Here is a 23,566-nt window from a genome sequence, read left to right as displayed (position 1 = left end):
CTGGGAGCGGTCGCCTAGGGCCACAGAGAGGTCCCGCCCCTCGCTCCCAGCCGCGGGTCTCCCTCCAGTGGACGGCCTTCCCGCCTGCCTGCGGTGGGAGGGCGCGGCAAGTGGTGGCGTCACATCCGGGCGGGTGGGTGAGTTCCGGTATTTCAGGGCGGAGCAGGCGGAAGTAGGGTGAGAAGCGGTTGCAACGCCGAGCGGAGGAGGCAGGAACCCGAAGGCAAGCAGGGGCTGGGTGGGGACCATGGCCGGGATCACCACCATCGAGGCGGTGAAGCGCAAGATCCAGGTTCTGCAGCAGCAGGCCGATGATGCAGAGGAGAGGGCCGAGCGCCTTCAGCGGGAAGTGGAGGGAGAAAGGCGGGCCCGGGAACAGGTACGGAGAGGGCGAGGCGCGTGAGGGAGGGGCAGGCGCTGGAGAAGATGGGACAGAAGTGGGTTCCATTTTTGCGGTGGAGCACGGTCCTTAGGGGGCCAGCATACTCGAAGATGAAGTTGGAGCCCGGAGGATGGGTGGGGCTTAGCTTCATTTGGACCTCGAGCGGGTGAGGGGGGAACTGGGTGCTTGAGCGAGCAGGCTTGACCTTTGAAGGAATTGAGCTTCACCGGGACTGGCGGGTGGTTTTCTTCCTCCTCCTCCTTTTCTCCCTGCTCATTCATTCAGTCCCTCCGAGTCGGGCGCGGTCAGGGGAGGGGCTCAGCGGCCTCTCCCTCCCCCACTTCCCCGTGGCGGGGGGCGGGGATTGTGCTCTCGTTTAAGGTTTCTGGCCCAAGGGGTGAGAGTAGGTGGATTCCTCTCTGGTCTGGGTGGGGGCAGAGCCGAACTTACTGTTAAAGGGTGGGGAGTGGGGGGTGGGAACCGCCGGAAAGCCCCCGGCGTGGTCTGCTGGCAGCTTTTCCGCTCCCTCCTCCTGCTCAGGAAATGAGGCAGCAGTCGGCTGAGAGGAAGCGCGGTGCCCTCCCTGGAGGAGGTTGAGGCCACAGCACCGCCTCCCATCCTCCGTCCTGGGGCCCTTTCCTCTTAGGGGGAGCCCTTGCAACTGCTAAACCCACTGTCTCTGTCGTAGTGAAGCAGGAGGGGAGGAGACGGTACTTCACTCTCTCTGTTAGTGCAAATGTAGGAACCAACAGAACTTGCCATGATGACCTGGAAGGCAGGAACTTCTGCCAGATTCAGGCGTTTATTGCTGAAGTGTGAAGAGTGCAAGTTGAACCGGTTAAGAACACTTCTTCCAAGCAGAGCTGATAAGCGAGTGTATGTGGTAGAGAATCTGATGGAGTGCCGATTTCTGTCAAGGTTTCTGGTTGACCTAGGCAGTATGGTTGATGGAGACAAAATAATGAGTTCCGAAGTGATGTTACTCTGCTACTTTCCCAATTACCCATTACCGTGTCTTTTTTTTTTTTTAAGTTCAATAAATATTTGTTCAACTGAAGGTTGGCACTTAAAATGTTAATGGATTTTAAAAAATGTTAATGGATTGAATGGTGATTCTTGAAACTGCTTTCTGTTTCGAAGTGGTGGACTAGTTTTAGTAAGCCATAAGATTTTCCAAGGTCTAGGGTGCAGTCCAGTGGGTGGAGCTGATCTCCTGAGTTGAGGCTTTGGTTTTGGAGGATCTTGAGGCTGGAGAGGAAAGTAACTGTTGCTAAAATTTGAAGACCTAGTGAAAGAACTCTTGTGGTCTATTGGTATTCCTTTTTGTTCTTTCCCTTGGTAAGTCCCCCCCCCCCTCCCCTTTCTGGCTACTCCTTCAGGGAGTGGCTGAGAATTAATGTTTTTGGGGAAAAGGGGGAAAACAGCTGCCCTCCAGGTTAATACTTAAAGATTGTTAAAATAGTCATTTCTTTTTATAACTGGGCATGGAAATGCTGGGAGCTTGTCTTTCTCAGTCACCCATTTCTCAGTGGATTTTTCCTCCGTTCATTATGCCCGTAACTTCTAATTATCAATTCAAGTGAGATGGACTGGCTGGGTGACTCTTTATGACTAGTGACAGCTTCTCATCTCCTTTGTTCTGGAGACCAGATCACCTTAAAGGGGAAGACAGGGATGGCTTGAAGGAACTAGCCATGTGTTGAGCTCCAGAATCAGGCTCAAAGTAGGGGCATGCTAGGAATAGTTCTAGGGTAGATGATGTTGTCCCCCCAGCAACAGCCCCCAGGATTTTGTTTTCCCCCTAGGATCCTCACCCACTGCCCCCAGGATTTGGTAATTTTCCTTGCAGAAAAATTTAACTCCTTTTTTCCCCACCCTTGGTGACTCTAGGGTAATAGCAGAGAGAGCAGCTTCAGATGTTTCTTAGGCTTCTCCCTCAGAGCCTGCCAGATTTGCTTATTGAGCTGAGTGAGATCTAGTAAGAAAGCCCTCAGATGGGGAAGTAGTGTTAAAGATTTATGAAACCGGTATCTTCTCCTCCCTAGCTTGAGGAAGCCTAATCTTTTGACTTTCTGCTCTAGTGAACTTTGAATTCCTCCTGAGGAGACACCTGTGGGAAGGGAGGGGAGTGGTGCTTGAACTGCCTGTTATCCTCTTAGGGCATTCTGGAATGTGGGTTTTGCAGGCTCCTCCCTCCTGGAGCTGGAAGCTCTGCACTCCCTGATGGTATCGCATGCTGTTAGTGGGATTGTCACTTAATTCCTTTTCTGGTTACTTTGTGTGAACATCCAACCCTTGTTGGGAAGCTGGATGAGTCCAAAGCAGAGACTGAGTTCTGGAATACATCTATCTTTTCTGCTCTTGGCCTGGAGATTGACCTTTTATAGTGTAGCACCTTGTCAAATCCACTTTTGATTTTGAATCTCCTTTGCACTTTTTGCGAAACTGAAACAGACTGCAACATAATATTTAAATGCAGTGTTTTTCCTTCTCTGTGTGTGTGTGTGTTGTGGTGGTAAAAATACACAATGGTAAGTATTTATCATTTTAACCATTTTTAAGTGTACAGTTCACCTTATTTGTTGTTAATATCTGTCTCCTAACTTCTGCAGGTATTTCTGTCTCTGTCTCTCTTTTTTTTCTGGTGTAAAAAATTTAGGAATACTACTGAGGGGAGTGAGTGGGCTTTGACTAGCAGTTTCGATTGTGGCCTTATTCCCAAATTCCTAGTCTGCAGGGGGTGGGTGGCCGTGGTTAGAATGTCTGACTGTTGTGTGGCTCTCTTCTGTTCATAGGGTCTGGTGGAGTAAGCAACTGGCTTTATCACCTTTCTTTGGTTTAGGTTTGCTTTCCCGCTGATTACCTTTCTCTTACCTTCATACTAGAGCACATACTCATAGGGGAGAGGCAAATAGCCCTTTGCTCTGAGTGCCTCCGCTTAGACTCCACCTTTGTTTACTCTGGGACAGATAACTCTGCTCCCTTCCTTCCAGCTTGCCTGCCCCTTGATGAAATTTAAAGTCACCAAGGACACAGTATCTCCCTGGGTAGATATATTTGTGAACACAGTGAACTGGGGCAGTCCATTGCTCACAGGGCTCAATCCTAACCTTTCCATTACTCTTTTCCTTTGAATTTCATCTGTGGCTTTTGTCTAAAAAGAGAAACCCCAGGGTGGCAGAATGCCAGATATAGGCTAATCCCCTTCTGTCCTTGGCCCTGATCTGCCTCTGAACACCAGTCCCCTGTCCGTTTCTTGCCTTGACGGGTATAGCGTGCTTGGGGAATCTCTTCAGTGCGGAGGATGGTAGCATTTAAACCAAACTCATTTCATAGCTGAAGCTGTTGTCAGCCATCTTCTGATATGACTGAATCACTGCTGTGTTCCCCTCTCCGGCCTTGGGATTTTTGCTTCTTGGGTAATGGAGAATCCTATTATTACCTGAAGGAAGGACCTCACAGTGTACCTCCAAGCTGGGCAGAGGTGGGCAGGCTGAAAGATCAAAACCACATCTAGGCATGCTAAACCTAGGATGACAGAAGAGCATATAAAGTTAATGTTTCCCAGGGCCATGTTTCCTATTCTCATCTGCAGAAGTTAGTCCCACTCAATCTCTTGGTACCACTTGATTGACCTGAAAGGGATAGGCATTGTGCATAGGTTCTGGCTGGAAGGAAAAGCCAGGTAGGTGTCTTCCCTTGTTCCTTTAAACATTAAACAGATTTTGATTTTGCAAGCTTTTGTTTCACTGTAAAGAGAACTGATCCTCTGTGGGAGGAGAAAAAACAGAACAGTGACTGCCCTCCTCCCTTCCCTCCCCACCGAGGTCTCCAAAGCTTTTGCTGGGATTCCCATCCTGGGTTCTGTTTTTGGTACAGGCTTGTTCAATGTGCGCATGCTCTAGTTAGGGCATCAAGATGTGTTTTCTCCTCCTCCCTTTTCAGCCTTGCGAAGAATTCTATTGTAAATGCTGATTTGTGGGAGAAACTGCCCGAGCCAGCTTGTTGTCATGGAAACTGTACACCCCCACCCCCATAGCCTGTTATCTTTACTTCATTTGGGTAACTTCTGGTGAGCTGGGTGGGGACTTAGATTTCATGAGCTTCCTTCAAATCTGGGTTCGATGTTGTTCTTTTTTTCTTTTTTTTTTTTTTTCAGTTCTAGGCATCTGAAGGGAGCGGAGTGGGATAAATCATTGTACTGGCAGTGTTTCATAGTTCTTGGCCGATAGGCAGACTCGTTCTCATAATCTTGACCTGTTAGCCTTTTTGAGCTTGTGAGGCGAAATGTGTGTTGTCCTAGGGCGCATCTGGTCTCCTGAGACAGGACCAGAGAATACTTGTCTTTGTGATATTTTGAATAGAGACACAAATGGTTTCTTAGTAATTTCAGCTTATATCGATGTCTTGATTTTCTTTTCCTGTATGTCAGTGGTTATATAGCCCCAGCCCCTGCAGTGCCTCGAATCTCCCATGTTTGTATTTGGAAATTTTTGTGCCAAATTACCTGATTCTTAACAGGAGTGTTTTGGGCTATATCCCTTCCCATAGGGGCTGGTGGCCCAGATTATTTCTCTAGCTACCCCCACCCCTGACTGCCAGGAGGAAATCAGGGTAATAGAATTCAGGCACAATCTGGGCTGTAGAAGAGAGATCGTGTTTACCAAGCACTTGGATAAGCATCTGAACTGGGGAGCGTGCAGGGCAGATTAAATTCTTGTGCGGTTGTGGCAGTCAGTGTACTTGCCACCAGTAAAGGTCTGGGGAGGGGAAAGGCAGTCAGAGGAGGGAGGATTTTCTACCAGTAGAATTCATGCACATACAGCTGCCTTCTTCTTTCCTTGTTTCTTATTCCATTGCCAAGGAGGAGGCATGGGATTACTTGGACTCTAGCCTGTGCTTTATTGTGGGGTGGAGGCCAGGGAGAGGATTGTCATGCCATACTGTAGGGTTAGGCTAAAGGGATGACTTGAGGAATAGAAAGAAGTCACAATTCAGAAATTTGGAGGGTTGGTGGTGGGCATGAAGGAAACATTCTCTTCTGCCCCCAGTTTTTTTGGTAATGCCATCAGAGCAGATAATTTTAGACAGAAGAAGCTCCTTGTAGCCAACTTTTAAAAGGTGGGAGGAGGGGGCAAGTTGAAAGGGTAGGAGGTAGGTATCCCAATATTCCATCCTTTTGCTTTTTCTGTTCTGGAAGGTTCTTCGGGAAAACATTATTCTTTTGGCTAATCATCCTCCTGGTGTTAGGGTAAGCTGATCAGAGGGTTAACAACTTGAGTTAAGCAACAAATTAATAGATAATCCAAGATTCCCTCTTTAAGAAACCTTTCTTATTTTTCCACTTTATGTGACACTTATGAGAAAGCTGCTGCAGAGTGAGATACACCTTTAAGCCAGAGCTCAGGCAGAAGGACCCCTTTACTGGCTACCTTTTCTGACACTAGCTTGTTCAGGAATTTGAACTGGTACTAACTGACACTGGGCTGGGCAAGGAGCTGAGTTTTAAAAACACTTGTCCTGTGGAACAAATGGGAATTCATTGGTGGGAAAGGGAGGAAAATACATGTAATATTATAGAATATAAAATCATGTCTGCTAGGTCTTATGTGCATCTGAGTTAAGACACGTTCTACCCTGCAAGGCTCTGGCTTCCTCATGGTGGTAGTCAACCCCAATCTTCGTGTCATAATTAGTTCAGTTTCTTTTCACCATGCCTCTGTTTCCTTTTCCCATTCTTTCATTTAAACACAGGCTGAGGCTGAGGTGGCCTCCTTGAACCGTAGGATCCAGCTGGTTGAAGAGGAGCTGGACCGTGCTCAAGAGCGCCTGGCCACTGCCCTACAAAAGCTGGAGGAAGCTGAGAAAGCTGCTGATGAGAGTGAGAGGTGTGTAGAGGGGCCTGATGAAGTGTGGATTTCAGAAGAAGTTCATAATGGCTCTGATCAAACAGCTTTCTTATAAACCTGTTTTTTAAAACCATAACCTATTTTTATAGGATCTTCTTTCCTTCTGCATATTCTCTCCATATGAAGACCGACAGAGTAGGGGTAACCTGGACCTGTGACCCTTTTTTTTTTTTTTTTTTTTTTTTTTTTTTTTTTTTTTTGCTGTACGCGGGCCTCTCACTGCTGTGGCCTCTCCCGTTGCGGAGCACAGGCTCCGGACACACAGGCTCCGCGGCCATGGCTCGCGGGCCCAGCCGCTCCGCGGCATGTGGGATCTTCCGGGATCGGGGCACGAACCCATGTCCCCTGCATCGGCAGGCGGACTCTCAACCACTGCGCCACCATGGAAGCCCTGTGACCCTTTTATAATTGGTGTTTCTCTATAAATTGACCTAATAATCCTTAAATGGGGTCACCAGGATGACCTCCACTTAGACGGCACCCACCCATAGCAGTTCTCAAAGTGAGGTTCCAGACCAAGCAGCACCTGGGAACTTGGTAGAAACTCAAATCCTCAGCAGCCCCTACCCCTCATCTACAAATCAGAGACTCTTGATGTGGAGCCCAGCAATCACTGTTTTAATAAGCTCTCAACCCTGGCTGCACTGTTAGAATCATGGGAGTGTGTGGTGGGGATCTTTGGGGAGTTTAAAAAATATATCAGGGACTTCCCTGGTGGCGCAGTGGTTAAGAATCCGCCTGAAAAAAAAAAAAAAAAAAAAAAGAATCCGCCTGCCAATGCAAGGCACACAGGTTTGAGCCCTGGTCTGGGAAGATCCCACATGCCATGGAGCAACTAAGCCTGTGCACCACAACTACTGAGCCTGCGCTCTAGAGGCCGCAAGCCACAACTGCTGAGCCCGCATGCCACAACTACTGAAGTCCGTGTACCTAGAGCCCATGCTCCGCAACAAGAGAAGCCACCGCCATGAGAAGCCCGCGCACCGCAACTAGAGAAAGCCCTCGTGCAGCAACGAAGACCCAACGCAGCCATAAATGAATAAATTTATATATATATATATAATCTCTCAGAATGCCTGGGTCCCATCCCAGATCAGTTAGAATCCATTGCAAAAGAGATCTGGGCATTAATGTTTTTAAAGCTCCTCCAATAATTTGGGGGGGGGGGCTGCTCTGAGAGGCTTGCGGGATCTCAGTTCCCCAACCAGGAATTGAACCCGGGCCCCAGCAGTGAAAGCCTGGAATTCTAACCACTAGGCCACCAGGGAACTCCCTCCAATAATTTTAATATGTGCCCAGGGTTGAGAACCACAGTCCTTGAACCAACTCATTTTTGTCAAAAATAGCCAATTGGCTCCTTGTCACGTGTGAGTTAAACGAGAACAAAGGTGTGTGATGACTTGGATGGGATCAAACTAAGGCTTTCAGAATTAAAAATACCCTGTTGGGAGTACATTAACGCAGTTCAGCTGTGAAAATAAATAAGACAGCTATGTGTGTACTATTACAGAGTAGTGTCCAAATTATAGAAAGTGAGGAAAACCAGTTGCAGAGCAGTGTAGTATGATTCCTTTGGGGTGTGGGGAAATGGAGATGAGATTTTTGGCATATAAAACATTTCTGGAAGGATTATGAATTAAGAGATTACTTCTGATGAGCAGGACTAGAATTAGGGAGGCTTACTTTTTGCTTCATGCTTTTAGACTATACACTTAAATATTTAGTTTTTTAATAAGTGTATTATTTTTATAAGAAAGTTTTAAACAAAATAATTAAACTAAGGTGGGAGGGTGCTATGGAAATTCTTTTTGAGTGGCAAGCAGAGAGGAATGGGCTTTAAAAGGTGTAATTCTGGGTCCCTTGGAGTTGAGTTGATGACAGGCTCCCCAGGCTGTCAGTGCCACATTTGTCCATATTGTTTCTGGCAGAGGTATGAAGGTTATTGAAAACCGAGCCTTAAAAGATGAAGAAAAAATGGAACTCCAGGAAATCCAACTCAAAGAAGCTAAGCACATTGCAGAAGAGGCAGATAGGAAGTATGAAGAGGTAAGACGCTTTTAGCTTGTCCCTCTCTCTTCAGCGATATTGGGCTTCTGATAAGAATCATGAGAGGGAAATGGCTCCTTCTTTGCTTCACTGAGCTGTACCTGCGTCTGGTCCCGTAGGTGGCTCGTAAGTTGGTGATTATTGAGGGAGACTTGGAACGCACAGAGGAGCGAGCTGAGCTGGCAGAGTCGTGAGTATCTTGCTCCCCAAATCTTGCCATACCATTCTGTTCCTTCCCCTTTGGCTTGGGCACTAATGTGAATAAACTAGCATTCCTTCAACCTTGTTAAACAGGACCTAGAGAGTGGGAGTCATCTAGAATGCTTTTTTTTTAGCCCTAAGAATGGCTTTGGGCTTTCTTACTCTCTTAACTAGTGACAAGTGACAAATGAGGCTTCTTCATTGAGAGGAAAATGAAACCTAAAAAAATGGTGAACTGTTAAGCAGCAGGCCCAACTGGGTTCTGCTTCTCCTTGAGGCACTGAAGTGGCTGTGCCGACTTAAGATTTGTCTCTGTTTTTACCACTTTGCCAAGCTGCTGGGGAACGTTAGGGCAAAGGCAGACATGACCTGCTCCCCTGTTGGCACCTTCTGGGCCTTGTTTAACAAAGTCCGTGCTGATGCATATTTATTTGTGCTTCCCTTGTATTCCCCTCTCCTAGACGTGACATATCATGACCATGGTGATGTTTTCTTCCCATTTTTTGATTTTTTAATTTTTTTTTCCATTTTGCTGCTTGTTTCCTTGCTGTGTTCCTTTTTGACCTTTCTCCCTCCCCACAACCTGGCTTGTGTGATCCCTGTGACTATCACTAACAGCCGTTGCCGAGAGATGGATGAGCAGATCAGACTGATGGACCAGAACCTGAAGTGTCTGAGTGCTGCTGAAGAAAAGGTACTAACCATTGAACCCACAGAGAGGTTATACATATGGTGTGGTTTTGTTTGGTTTTGTTTTGTTTTGCAGCTGCCTCCCCTCCACTGGTTGATCTGTTGAGTGCTTTTTCATCTCTTCATGGAATGCTCCATTCCTCTCCACTTACTTGGCATCTTTCATCTCTTCTTTCCTAATTGCTTCACTGCCTCTCCACAGGGTCTCACCTTCCCTTGGGTGATTTTGGGGACTGTTTGGGTTGGGCATCCGTTCCCACCTCCACCCCAGGTAGCAGTTATGATTTGTTCCTGGTAGTGATTTCTGTCAAGTGTTTTCTTTATTAGTATCCAAACATTCTGAGTCCCAGCCCAGGAGGGTCCAGCTCCTGACATGTTCTATGGTAGAGGGAGGAGGGTTGATGCTTGCTCAGATTACCTGGGAACTTCTCTTTTCCCCAGTGTGCCTTCCAACTCTCTCTACATATAGGTACAATTCATGTCTGTGTGTCTCTCTCCTTTTTTTTTATTCTCTTCTTCCCCTTTCCTCTCCTGCGGTATTTAAAATATTCACAGTAAGTGTTCTGAGCTGGAGGAGGAGCTGAAGAATGTCACCAACAACCTCAAGTCTCTTGAGGCTCAGGCGGAGAAGGTAGGGGCTGGTTTGTAAAAGTGACAGGCTTTGGGGCCTGGGCCCAGCCCTGCCCTTGATGAAAGACTGGAGAAACCCATTCCTTATATAATCCAGTGAGAAGTATCCACCTACTCTCTCTCCAGATTCTGGGTTTAATGCCAATTCCTGTGCACTTTGATTGCTGTAGTTAAAATAACTTCTTGGTCTCGGGTGACTGGGGTCATGTTCTCCTCTGGCTGATACTGCTATGCTGACAGAAGGGGGCAACAAATAGTATCAGATCTGAGACCTAATGAGCAATCAAGACAGATGACTTGTCTTTATCTTCTTGTGGGACTCTTTCAGCCATGTGGTGTCAAGGTGTCACCACACCTACTCATTAACCTGGAGACAGGAAGAATACCTTCCTGGGTTGATCTGAATAAGATCAAAGCTTAGGTCCATTTTAAAAATAAAGGTCCTGGGGACTTCCATGGTGGCCTGGTGGTTAAGCCTCCATACTCTCAATTCCAGGGGCACAGGTTCGATCCCTGGTCGGGGAACTAAGATCCTGCATGCCACTCCGCCAAAAATAAAAAAAAAAAATTTAAATAAATAAAGGTCCTGGAAGATTCTGAGGGTATCATGGCTCTAAGGACATTGATTTATGGATTTTAAAGACTGTTGTCCCAAAACGGCCTTGCTCTTTCTCATGGATCATTCAGCACATTAACTCCAAGAGGATGTTCAGTGTAAAAGTAAATGTCAGGAGGGGGGTATTGTCTGTGTGAGTAATTTCTATACTGAAATGTTTATTCTACTTCTCTTACAGTACTCTCAAAAAGAAGACAAATATGAGGAAGAGATAAAGATTCTTACTGACAAACTCAAGGAGGTGAGCTGAGGGAATTATAAGGAGGACCCAACACATTTAGAGGCATATAAGGCATTAGTGTAGACTTAGACTAGCTGGCTTTGGTTCTGAAAGGTATAGAAGTAGAAGGTGGAAGAAGTAGAGATCCTTCTCTGTCTTACTCATCTCTGACTCTGACTGATTTCATGTTTCTCCCAGGCAGAGACCCGTGCTGAGTTTGCTGAGAGATCAGTAGCCAAGCTGGAAAAGACAATTGATGATTTGGAAGGTATGGAGCCTGAGTGAGGGATTAAAATAAAGAAATCTAGAGGATGACCTTGCCCTTTGACCATTAGCCTCTTCCCCTGTACACCAAAGGGAGTTGGTAATGACTTGGCATGCATCCTATGCCCTGCCCTGTGCCACAGCTAGGTGAAGTGGGTCAAATCCTGGAAGTGGGTTTTTACACTTACTCTCCCTGTAATAAGACTTTACCTAATATTCTGGAATTTGCATCCTTCCCTTGGAGGAGACTGGTAATAGCATGTACCTCCATGTCACCCCATGGCTACTTTTGGCAACCTTGTTCACCACTCAAGTTGTGGGGGACTTCACCAAGAGATGCAGTAGTGGAATGACCACTTCTCAGAGCTGACCGATGCCAGGGGCTTTCTAAATCCTTCCTGCCCCCATAATTGGGCAACTGCATCTACCCTAACAAGGGAAAGTTTGTACTTTTCTCTGAGAACTCTGAGATAGGCTCCTTTGGTACACTCTGGGTAGCAGGATATTCTTTGGGAGAGTTTTGCAGAGGCAACCTGTAGAGCAAAGGGGCCAACAATATTGGTCACGATGGGTAGGTAAAGAAGAAGTGTCTGAATGTTAATGTGTATTTTCTCCTTTTTCTTTGTTTGTTAAATTCAGCATTATCACTGCTAAGAACTGGGTTAACTGGGTGGGAGTGGTATCCTCTTGAGTGCCTTTGGTGATTGGAATTTCTAGTCATGACTATGCCCAGGTTCTCAACCTTTACTGCAGTTGATTAGAGGCGTCAAGAAGTCCCGTTGGTCCTGGGGACAGTGGATCTGAAAATGGCCAGTCATGGCAACCAGGATAGATGTTCTCCTAACTGTGGAATTAGACCCATGGTCACACTTTCCCTAATTTCTAATGATTCCCTCTGTTCATCTGCTTCTGATACCTTTTACTCTGTCCCCTCATTCCTTCCTGTGGTTCCTGTGCCTGTCCAGATGAGCTCTATGCCCAGAAACTGAAGTACAAGGCTATTAGCGAGGAGCTGGACCACGCCCTCAATGACATGACCTCTATGTAACTATCTGACAGCAGAGTGGGGCTGGGACCTTGGCTTGTGGGTGGGTGGGGGTGTAGGCTGTGCATAGTGTGCTCTGGTTTTGTCTTCTGAAAACTAGAATCTCCACTCTTATCTTTAAAACACTGGTGCTGGTTACTTGTTGGCAAAAGCTGGGGAGGCATTTAATCCTGGATCAGTGGTAGCACCCTGATCTACGTGTAATTTTTGTATTTTTTATTCATAGTCCCTTCATTATGACACCAGGATTTTTCTATCTGTTTCTCAAATTTAGTCTCAGAAGGGCTACTGATGAAGACAGAATCATGTCATCATATAATTTAAGGAACTAGGGCCCAGAGAGCCAGTGACTTGGGCCCTAGCATCTTACAACAAAACTCAGACTTCATGGGTGTATATGATGCCCTGATATTAAAGTTTAGGGGAAACACCCATGATTGGAAATACCAAATTCACCTAAAAATCGAGCTGAGTCCCAGAGCAAGCCAGTTAGTAAAAAGCACCAAAAAGAGTTGTTGGGGACTTCATCTGTTTGCTGTTGATCCCTGATCCTTGATGCTAATCTGCCTTTTTCCCACTAACCCTGAAAAGAAGCCAAATAACTCAGGTTGTAGTGTCTGGCTCTCTTTTATCATTCCTACTGCCACCTCTTCCTTTTTCTCCTCTTCCTTTCTCCCAGATTGCTGTCTAGATTGATGCTAGTCCTTCTCACCTAGAGTCTCCTTACTTTTTCACACAGATAATTATCACCGTTTCTGCTCTGTTCTGGATCTGCCCCCTTTCCTCGGGGAACCCAACGCCCCGCTCTCGCTCTGGATTCCATTTGGGTCAGCCTGACTGACCCCCAAGGCATTAGGATGGGCGGGGGGACCACAAAGCAACTTATGTATTCTCTTCCACCCCTCACCCCAAATTAAAATGTTAAGCTGCCGGAAGCCTCATGCCACCCTGCATTTGTGTCATTGACAAAGCTGCTGCTGTCCCTAAAAAGGAGCCTTGGGGGTGTGATGTGGGGAGCAGCTATTGTAGGCTCTCCCTCCTCTGACTTATATAATCAAAGCCACTTTTGTGTGTGTCTATTTTTTCTTGACATTTAAATTCAACTGATCTGAATCTATCAGAGTGGTGGACTAGGAGAAGTTCCTTAGAATAGGAGCCCTAGTCTTACACTCAAGCTGAATAAGATCATCTAAGTCCTTTACTTCCAGGTTCTTAAATCATCCCATCTGGAATGTTTGTCTTCTCTTTAGGTTCTCCTCCTTTGAGAGACCACAGAAGTACCTCCCAGTATATATTCTCTACCGTTTTACCAGTGGTTCAACTGGTGCATCCTCGGAATACCCGATGAACCCAAATATGTTACCACTAAAATTGACTAATTATATTATCCCAAGTCACAGAAAATACGTAATAGGTAGAATTTCCAGCAGTTTTATGTCTTCTTTAAACCTTTCTTACATACTTGAGGCTTACTACCATTTGCCTGCTAGTATGTGCTACCGGGATATAAGACAAGTGATAAATGATTATTACTGGAAAAATAAAAACAATCATGCATATTTCAAATATTATACACAAGGTAGTAGTTTATTACATGCATAAATATGGTTAATTGCTTCTAGTAAGATTGTTCCTAGTTTATGTTGTGGAATTAAATATCAACCTTTTGGAAATTCCTACGCTAATTTACATAGCAGAGATAGTTTAATCTGGGTAGTGTAGTCATCGGTTGTACTTATCTAAGCACCTGAGTATTGTTCACTTAGTATTTCAGTTTTTCAGTGGAGTATATAATTAAAACTTGCCTTTCTTTTAAACAGATACAGCCAGGTAGAGAGGTTTTCCCTACTTTAAAACTTTAGGTCTCATCAAATTCAGGTTTCTTTCTGTCTATACCATTTCTTTTTGCCACACAGCCTTTGTGATTAAGGTACAGGTTAAGTTATTGTTAATTTAGGCACAAGGTATTAAGGTGGGAACAGAAATAACCAAAGACGGAGGCATCATCCCTACTCTCAGGTTGCTCAGAATCCAGTAGGAGAGAGAACATACGTATAAAACTAAAGATGATGTGTGATATGTGCCCCAAATAATAAAGTTTTGTGGGAGTTCAGAGACGGGGAAGAGGTTGATTGCAGTGGAGATGATTAGGAAAGTCTCACGATAGGAGGCACGTAAAAGGTACTTAATAAACTTGTTAAAAGTTTCCTCTTCATTTTTATTGGATTCCAAAAGATTGGATTTTTGACAACCAGAATCTGGTTGAAGGAAAGTGGATATTGAGTATCTTCATTAAAGAGAAGCAAAAGAATAAAGGCATAGAGTTGGGAAGGACACCAGAGCTATAACCATTTAGTTAGAGTAGGGAACAGTTATGTGCTGTATCAGGCTGGGGAGTTTTAATTTTGTTTTGTAGGTAATGGGGGTGCCACTGGAGATTTTGAACAAGGATATGTTCTGAGTAGCATATAAGAAGAGTTAATTTGGCAGTTACGAATATGTTAGAAGAGCAGGTTATCAAAGTGATCCATTAAGACAATGATTCCCAAATTTCATTCATTTGCATACCCCTTTTTTTTTTTTTTTTTTTTTTTTTTTTTGGCGGTACGCGGGCGTCTCACTGTTGCGGCCTCTCCCGTTGCGGAGCACAGGCTCCGGACGCGCAGGCTCAGTGGCCACGGCTCACGGGCCTAGCCGCTCCACGGCATGTGGGATCTTCCCGGACTGGGGCACGAACCCGTGTCCCCTGCATTGGCAGACAGATTCTCAACCACTGCGCCACCAGGGAAGTCCTGCATACCACTTTTGATGGCTTTTGCCATATTCACATGCAGCCTACATTATTTTTTTAATTTACTTCTTTTCAGATTTGTTCTTATGCTACAAAATTCTAATTTGAAATCAAAAGTTTTGACTGTGCTAGTGTTTTTTTCTAATGCACATTAAAATAATACAGCTAATAAATTTTTTTTAAGTTCACAAATGTATACTGTCTGCAGTCTTCTCACATATCAGTAGCAGTGACTGTAGCACACTTTAGGAAATACTGGGTTAGGTTATTGCAGTTTCCCAGAGATAATAATCTGAACTAGAGTAGTGGTAGTAGGGGATGGTGCTAAACCTGGGCATTGTGAAGGGCCTGGTCACTAAATGCAAGAAGGAAGTGCCAAGGATGACTGGCTTGGAGCCTAGGAAAATGGTAGTATTAAAGGTGTAGAGAGGTCACGTGGTCTTGGTTTGGGGAGGCACGGGAAAGTAGAGAAGAATATTAAGTCTGAAAAACTGGCAGGTATCCAAGATGAAAACAAAATCCTAAGACTTGAGGGGGAGAAATTGACATGAGAGATTTGGGAATCCATGAGGTTGGCAGGCAGTTTAGGCCATGGAAGTAAATTTGAACCCTAAAAGACAATTGCAAATATAAAAAGAAAAACAGGCAGAGGAAAATCTGTGTAGAGGACGAAGCCAAGTGAAATTGGTTGGAGGGATAGAAGGAGAACGAGTAACTTTGGTACATTAAAAACTTCAAGGCTGGGTGATTTCCAGTGATTCTCAACTTCAGGTAGAGAAGGAAGATAACTGAAAACAGGACATTGTCACTGATGTTTTATTAATCTGAGGGTATATACTGGACATTAAGGACAAGGAGAGGAGCCATATTTCAAGGAAAAGAAGAGTGAATTGGTGGAAAGAAAATAAAGGCACGAAGTATAGTCTATAGTCTGTATATACAAAGTCCAATAGAACTTTTGGCAGTGATTTCCAGTGTAGTAGCCACTAGCCACATGTGGCTGTTGAACACTCAGTGTGGCTAGTGCGACCCAGAAGCTAAATTCTCATTTACTCTTAGTTCATCTAAATTTAATTAGCCACATGTGGCTAGTGGCTGCTGCATTCATTGGATAGTACAATTCTAGATGTTTTAGTATGTAGGTAGAAGGAGTTGACTTTGGTACAGAGAAAGGCTTCTTACAAAGGAAAGAAGAGTAGAGAGAGATTAGAAGAAAAATGAGGTGTTATACTTTGGTAGCTCCTGTCTTTCCCCATGGCATGACTCGTGTGAGCAAGGATAGAGACCAAGAAGCCAGGGTAGCAGAGTGAAATTTGCAATACTGTACCATGATAAGTTCACTCTTTTGTTTAATGCTTTGTATCCTTATAGAAACCATCCTATGTTACTTGAGCCAGGACTAGCTATGGGAATGGGGTGAAGCATCATTGGTAATCCCAGAGCAAAGTGCTTCATCTCTTAACTTTCTCTCCTCATCTTAATTTCTAAGAAAGAACCACAGGCTGTTGTGTTGGAGTCCATTCTTCCCTTCCTCATTACTGTTGTTGGGATGACGAATAAAACAAAATGTGACTGGACCCCAAGTTACCTGATGGGTGGAACTGACCTGTTATGTTAGGCAACCTTGTCTTAGTCACACCCAGTTTCTTCCATTCACATATTGAATACTCCTTGGCCTTAACATGAGGGGAGAGTTTTAAAAAAACAAAAAAGAGCAAAATCTGTTTTTTCTACCTCATTCCATGAACTTTGAGGCTTTAAAACTGATAGAGTTCCCTTTACTCTAAGTACCCGCATCCCTTTTCCTTTACCTGTTACAGAATGAAATTGACCTGATTCAGACCAGTGAAGGATGTGTAGCATCCATGGGATTATTCCCTGAAAGGAAAATCAGACCCAATGGGGATTCTCTGGCTTGTTTTTTTGTTTGTTTCATTTGCTCTTATCAGGGAACCAAGAACTTTAATGAACTAGTGTCTGGTCCTGAATTTTTAGTTACTAGAAATAACGGAGTTAGAAACCTTACTTATTACTAAGTTCAAGGTGAGAGAACAACCACATTTATCTTTCTGACCTTCTGCAATTCTTAAGGAACTATAAGTTCTGGGATTTAATTAGGCAATAAAATGCTCCCACTTCTTCTCTGTCTCTTTATTTCTTCCCTAAGTGGAACAATACCCTCATTGAACTGGCTGTTTTTAGGGATATGATCCCGATAACACCATTCTTTCCCAAGAAGGATGTGGGAGTCACACTCACTAACTTGGATATAGATGCTATGGATCAGTCAGGTTGCATATGGTCTTTATATGTAATATAACACCAGAAAGTTCAAGAAATGAGAGTTCAACATAATTTGAACCCCTACTATTTGTCAGAGTTGCCCCAGTGAATAAGGTTGAATCCCAGGCCTCATGGACTAGTATAGACTAGTACAGTGTTTCTCAATGATGAACTTTAGTCCTTTAAGCCAGGATAATTCTGGGATATACAGAACAATCCTATTTATTGCTGTCCCCTGCCCAATAAATATCTGTAGGGCCCTCCAGTTATTGTGACAATTACACGTTTCTAAATTCCCCTCTAGCGGAGGGGAGGGGCAGTATTCCTCCTATTGAGATACTGGTTTAGTGGGAAGTGCAATTTTAAAAATTCCCTCCAATTCTGCCCCTTAATATGACTCTTGTTTTTTGGTTATTCTGCCCAGGATCTTTTTGTACATATATGCTTTCTGTTTTGATTGGGTACACAGAGTGACAAGTGTTATTGGGAACATACTGGCCCCCAGCTTCCAGGTAGAACTGGGAAAACCTCAGCCCAGAGGCAAGGTACCTGAGCAATGCCCACAGTCAGCCCACAGATGCAATGCAGAAAAGTCTTTTTCTTTTTTCTTTCTTTTTTTTTTTTTTGCGGTACGCGGGCCTCTCACTGTTGTGGCCTCTCCCGTTGCGGAGCACAGGCTCCGGACGCGCAGGCTCAGCGGCCATGGCTCACGGGCCCAGCCACTCCGCGGCACGTGGGATCTTCCCCGACCGGGGCACGAACCCACGTCCCCTGCATCGGCAGGCGGACTCCCAACCACTGCGCCACCAGGGAAGCCCAGAAAAGTCTTTTTCATATTGAGGTCCTGAGACCATTTTGAAACAGACTGTAAAGCATAGAAAGAAACTTGTTTATGAACACCAGAGGCTGACATTAGGAGCAGACCAGGAAGATCCATCCCCAGTTGCCATTACCTCTGTGTTGGTCACATGGATTTGGATTCTCTCTACCCCCTCTTTTTTATTTATTAAAAAAAAATTTTTTTTCTTGTGATGAGAACTCTTAGGATGACTTTCTTAACACCTTTCATGTATAACATACAGCAGTATTAATTATATTATGTTGTACATTTCATCCCTAGTACTTCTTTATCTTATAACTGGAAGTTTATACCTTTTGACTACCTTCATCCAATTCCCCCTCCCCCCACTCCCCACCTCTGGTAACCACAACTCTGATCTCTTTTCTATGGCTTTGTTTGTTGAACTATAATTGACCTACAACACTACGTTAGTTCCTGGTGCACAACATAGTGATTTGATATTTCTATGCATTACAAAACGGTCACCACTCTACACCTCTTTAAGATGTGCTCCAAGTAGAAAATCCAGATAAAGCCAGGGGATTTGAGCACTTAATTACTTGTATCAGGAATGCTTTTGGTTATAAGAAACATCTTAATAGCAGCTTAAATAAATATGGGATTTATTTTCCTCTCATAATAAAAAGTCTTGATTTGAGCAACTGTGGCCTGATATACTTGGGATTTCTGTGATTCTCACGGCCCTTTCTTTTAAGGTTGAAATTTGCAACTCTAGTCATCATATCCATGTTCAAGGCAAGAAAGAAAGCTAAGTTTTTCTAGAAACCCCGGACAGACTACCCACTACATCTCATTGGCCAAAACTGGATCACATGATCCCCCCAAGCTGCCAATGAGGCTGGAGAAACAGGATAGTCTTGATTGGCTTGTACCAGTAATTCACCTTACCTGGGGCTGGCTGTTGGCTCGGACAGGTTTGGGGTTCTTTTAGAAAAGGTGAAGTTGGGTTTTGATTTGCTGTGCCACTATGATGGGCCTGTCACCCAACACCTACAACGAGAAACATTAGAAAGTACAGGATTGAGTGAGTGTAGGGATATTTATCCCAGTCTTCCATTCATAATGCTGTACTGAATGCTTTTACAGAAAAATGTTCAACCATTCACTCTGGTTCCTTACAGACCCTGATTATTATAAATGTATTTCTTATAAGCCAGGTGTATTCCTTCCTTTGCCGTGTTTCACTTGTCTCAGTTTCTCAACCCAGGGAATAAATACAGTGAAGGAGATACTTTTCTCCCTCAAAATGTCATTCTTTCAACTTGTCAGTCTGCATTTTTAATTTTATTCCTCTGTTGGTCTTTCCACCAACTGACCTAATCCTCCTCGCATCCATCCTGCCTTACAGATACATGTTATGTATACCAGGTAGTTGAAAGTCTCAAAATTTACTTCTGGTACTCTACTAACCTTCCCTTTTTCTCTTTCTCCTCCTCTTTTTCCTCTCCTTCTCTTGTTTTCTCTCCTCTCCATCGCTGCTGCAGAGCGTCTCTACAGCCAACTTGAGCGAAACCGCCTGCTTTCTAATGAGCTGAAGCTAACGCTGCATGATCTGTGTGACTGATGGGCAGGGCTCACTGATGCCCATTAAACCGAGCTTACGGCTCACACCACTGACCTGGACCCCAGCAAAAAGCTGATTGTCTTTTAAAAGTTATTATTTTGCCCTAAGCAAATTGCTTTTTAGTTGGGACAGTTAGAATAGTGTCGACTTCCTAATAATGCACTGTAAAGTGGGAACAGTTAAGATTGATACTGCCTTTCTGTCCCTTTTCAAGAGATTGTGGGTGATGAAGGGAGGGACCTGAGAGATAGTGAGAAAACCTGGGAGAGTTTTCTGTTTTCCACCTTTATCTGCTGCTTTTTCACTTGTGCACTGACTGTAGGATATGTTCCCTTGCATGGATGTTTTCTAACAATAAAAGGACTGACTTGACAAGATGTTGTAACTGCTTCGTCTGCAGGCCCAGGGATGGGCCCTTCTGACCGGGTAGAAAAAAGGGAAGGGAAAGAAAAGGGTGTGGAATATGAATAGGTCTGCGTTGCCATCCCCTTCTCTGAGTTGAAGAGTATTTTCCCCACCTCCCTAGAGCAGTGAGTGGTTTACTTGCTGGGAAGCTTTGATTCTCCGTGATGTTCAGCTGCTGATTTTCTTCCTGACATTTTTCCTCTTGCTGCTTTTTCCTGGTATTATGTTTAATTGTAAGTAACTATGTCACAGCCTAGTTCTGAAGAATAGCTCTGCAAAAATCTCAGTTAAGGTTTTGCTTACAAGGATATGTTTTGTAGTATTGTTGACTTTGTTTTCTTTCGAGATTCTCTGACTTAGCTATGGGGATTCTTTTATTTATCCCACTAGTTATTCCTTTCCTCTCTACTTGCTGAGGAAAGCCTGTAGTGCATGAGGATCCTCCTGTACTCTTTTCAAGTTGAGGTTCTGCTGTTTCTACTGGTAGAAATATGCCCATCCTTGTTCTCAATGTGTCAAGCTCCAGTGAACTATTTCGAGTAGGTGTTGTCCTGTGGGCAGAGACTAGAAGAGTGGATGGCTGGTGTTTAAGGCCACCTCCTTCAGTGACTGAAAGCTGAAAGCCTTGGTTGGGTGTGGGGAGGAGAGGAAATGACTGATAAGGACCCCAGCTCCCTCCCGGAGAAGTACAGCAACACCTGTAACTTCAGTAGGCGGGCCTAAGGCCCTGTAAAACTGAGTGATGCAATAGCTCACTTCTGTGGCTGAAAAGGCAGCTGCTTTATTAGTCTGCAGTTTCTCTGCAACAGGAGCAATTCTCAGAGTGGGTAGACCTTGAAATTTACTTCTAGTTTTTATAACGTCTCTCCTTTACCCCCATTAGATAAACTGAAATGCACCAAAGAGGAGCACCTCTGTACACAAAGGATGCTGGACCAGACTCTGCTTGACCTGAATGAGATGTAGAGCACCCCAGTCCCATCCTGCCGCTGCTCCTCCCTCTGACCCGACTCCGCTGAGGCCAGCCTGCCCGAAGCTGACCTTTAAACTGAGGGCTGACCTTTAACTGGAAGGCTGCTTTCTCCTTTCGCCACCTCTCCCACCCCCACCCCTGTGTCCTTTTCGCCAAACTGTCTCTGCCTCTCCCCAGAGATTCCATTTGGGCTAGAGGCTGAGCACCTTTGGGAACAACGTTTAAGGGAATGTGAGCACAATGCTAAGTGTCTTTAAAAGCATGTTGTGATGTACACATTTTGTAATTACCTTTTCTGTTGTTGATATAGCAGCCATTTGTAAAACATTCCAGATAATTCCATAGTTCTGAAGCAGCAGTCTAATCCCTTTCTCACTTTTGGAAGGTAACTTTTCAGCTTAACGCATATTGCCCTCTCCGTAGAGGAGGGGAAAAGGTATGGGCCTGCCTTACCGAGAGCCAAAACAGCCCAGAGAAGGACTCCATTTTGGGAAACCTTATTGCTCTGTAAAAAGTACCTGCCAAACCAGAAAGGTGATTCCAGAAGGAGTTAGCCAAAAAAAAAAAAAGCGCTGTTCAGGTTTTCAGCTTTACGGTATCTTTGGGCAAGTTTTTTTCCACCAGAAGTGACCAGATGAAATCAAGATGGTGAGACCTCTGAGACCAAATCCTTGTCCCAGCTCTCCCGTTCCCAGCCGCTCACAGAATGGATCATGTGTCCCTTATTTTGAGACGACCACTTATTTGCTCTCCCGCCTCCTTGAAAGAAAGGAAAGAAAATTATGTTTTACCACTGATTTAGCCATATGAAACTCATCTCATCACCCTTTTCTGGGTCTGAAGCTGCTGTCTTTAATGAAAGTGCCATCTCATTGTGCATTGTATCAGTTAGTGCTGGAGAAATCTTGAATAGCTTATGTACAAAATTGTTTTTAAATTTTATATTATTTTGAAACTTTGCTTCTTTGGGGTTGGGGCACACTGGTCACCCCATCTGGCTGTGAGAGCTCTCTACAGTCTGGGCTGGCAGTGTGCTGATCTTTTAAAGTTTCTTTCCCTACCCAATCCCCCCTTTTTCGTGAGGTTTCAGTGAGGTCAGTTAGGTGTGCATCCTACAGCTTAATTGGCTTAAAATGTACTCCCCTTTGGTGTGGTCTCTTTGGGGGCCGATTGGGAGAAAGAAAAAACAATAGTGTAACTGTTTTGATACTGAACATTGATAAATGTCTTTTTGAAATAAAGAACCAGTCCCTCCAACCCTCAGAGGTGCTTGCTTTTATTTCCTAATCCAAATGGGCTTTCTACACAGGAGCTATGAAGTTTGGGTAAAAATCAGACCTTTGTGGGTGGAAGCAACAGGATTTGATGTAGAGCACACACTTTGGAAGGTGACCAAAACTGGGGTCAGAACTCAGCTCTCAGATCCCTAGTTGTGTATTCTGATGTCAGTCATTTAGTTTCATTATCTGTAAAATAAAGATAATATGTATTGTTAGGGTAAATGTGAAGATTAGAAATATTTATGTGCCGGACCTTTTACTGGTTACTTAACACTGGCATCTTCAGGGTGAGCTATACATCTCCTTTACAACTGTATTGATTCTTATAAATGTGGATTTATTAGGCTCTGCTCCCTAAACAACTTCAACAATATATGACACGGATTACGTACTCTTATACATTTGTGGTTTTAGTAAACCGTCCTGAGACAGACTTCGAGCTGATACTCTGTTGGATATTTAGAGAAAACAAGTTAACAAGAGGTGCTCTCAAAGTATTTGCTTACAGACAGGCAGCGTGAGTGGATAGCTTTCTAAGCTGCCTGTGAGATGCCAGTGCCTGGCATTTCCTGCACTCTGGCCTTGAGGCTGGACATGAAACTGACTTCCTAGTAAGAATGACAGCTTCCTTGACAAAGTCCAGCTGTTTATACTAGAGACTGGAAAATTTTTTCCGTTTATATGTACGGGCCGATGCTGACTGGAAATTATTGCCAAAAAGGCGGGGGGCGGGGAGTTGCTCTAGGAGCCAAACACGTAGTAGTCAACAGAAGGAGAAATTTAGCTGTGAGAGATTATTTTTTTAGACTGCTCTGCTTGTTCTTTACTATTAAAAAAATCTGCCACTCAATATTTAAGAAAGTAGCCCTTTAAGTGGGTAGCTGTGTTTGTGCCGTTAAGTTTCCATAACGGCTTGCTGGAGCGCTTCATAAAAACATTCCCATAATTCCCCGCAGAACGAGGGCCCGCCTCCTGATGACGTCCAGCCTGCGGATTGGCTGACGTTGGGGCTGAGGGCGGCTGTAGTTGAGCGGGAACCGAGAGCTGGCAGTAGCCATGAAGGCTGTTGGATCACCCGGGCCACGAAGCGACGGGCTGTTCTGCTTGCCTCTGCAGCGCCTCCTGTTGCTGCTTCTCTTTTTGCTTGGAACCCGGGCCAACAAACTTAACGTGCCACAGGTGTTATTGCCCTTTGGCCGGGAGCCAGGCCGGGTTCCTTTCCTGCTGGAGGCGCAGCGGGGCTGCTACACTTGGTGAGGGGTGGAGGGTCACGAGGGTATGCACCCCCAACGCCACCCAGGAAGAATGGGAGGGGTTCCTCAACCGAAGACGCCACAGGAGTGCTTTGCGGTCACTCGGCCTGAAGAGCCCCTTGCCCGTAGTGGCTGGGAGTGGGGTGTCAGTG

At 44.7% G+C, this 23,566-nt stretch overlaps 1 protein-coding gene across 6 annotated transcripts; it reads left to right on the top strand.

The window, feature by feature from the left end:
• The first annotated feature begins 144 nt into the window (after positions 1-144).
• Positions 145-22,138, top strand: TPM3 (tropomyosin 3). 6 transcript variants are annotated; one of them, XM_060090594.1, is made up of 9 exons: positions 147-379; positions 6,137-6,270; positions 8,220-8,337; positions 8,457-8,527; positions 9,157-9,232; positions 10,653-10,715; positions 10,893-10,962; positions 11,924-12,002; positions 20,792-20,872. In XM_060090594.1, the coding sequence occupies exons 1-9, from the start codon at positions 248-250 to the stop codon at positions 20,793-20,795; spliced, it is 747 nt and encodes a 248-aa protein (XP_059946577.1). In that variant the 5' UTR covers positions 147-247; the 3' UTR covers positions 20,796-20,872. The 6 variants fall into 6 exon arrangements, with proteins under 6 accessions (XP_059946578.1, XP_059946577.1, XP_059946575.1 ...); XM_060090592.1 differs by lacking the exon at positions 20,792-20,872 and adding an exon at positions 12,743-12,761; XM_060090595.1 differs by lacking the exons at positions 9,157-9,232; positions 20,792-20,872 and adding an exon at positions 9,784-9,859 and having other exon boundaries at positions 145-379; positions 11,924-12,006.
• Positions 22,139-23,566: the final 1,428 nt, after the last annotated feature.

Source organism: Mesoplodon densirostris, chromosome 2 (genome assembly GCF_025265405.1).
Source record: "Mesoplodon densirostris isolate mMesDen1 chromosome 2, mMesDen1 primary haplotype, whole genome shotgun sequence".
NCBI classification, from domain to species: Eukaryota; Metazoa; Chordata; class Mammalia; order Artiodactyla; family Ziphiidae; genus Mesoplodon; species Mesoplodon densirostris.
This window is presented reverse-complemented; position numbering and strand designations above follow the sequence as displayed.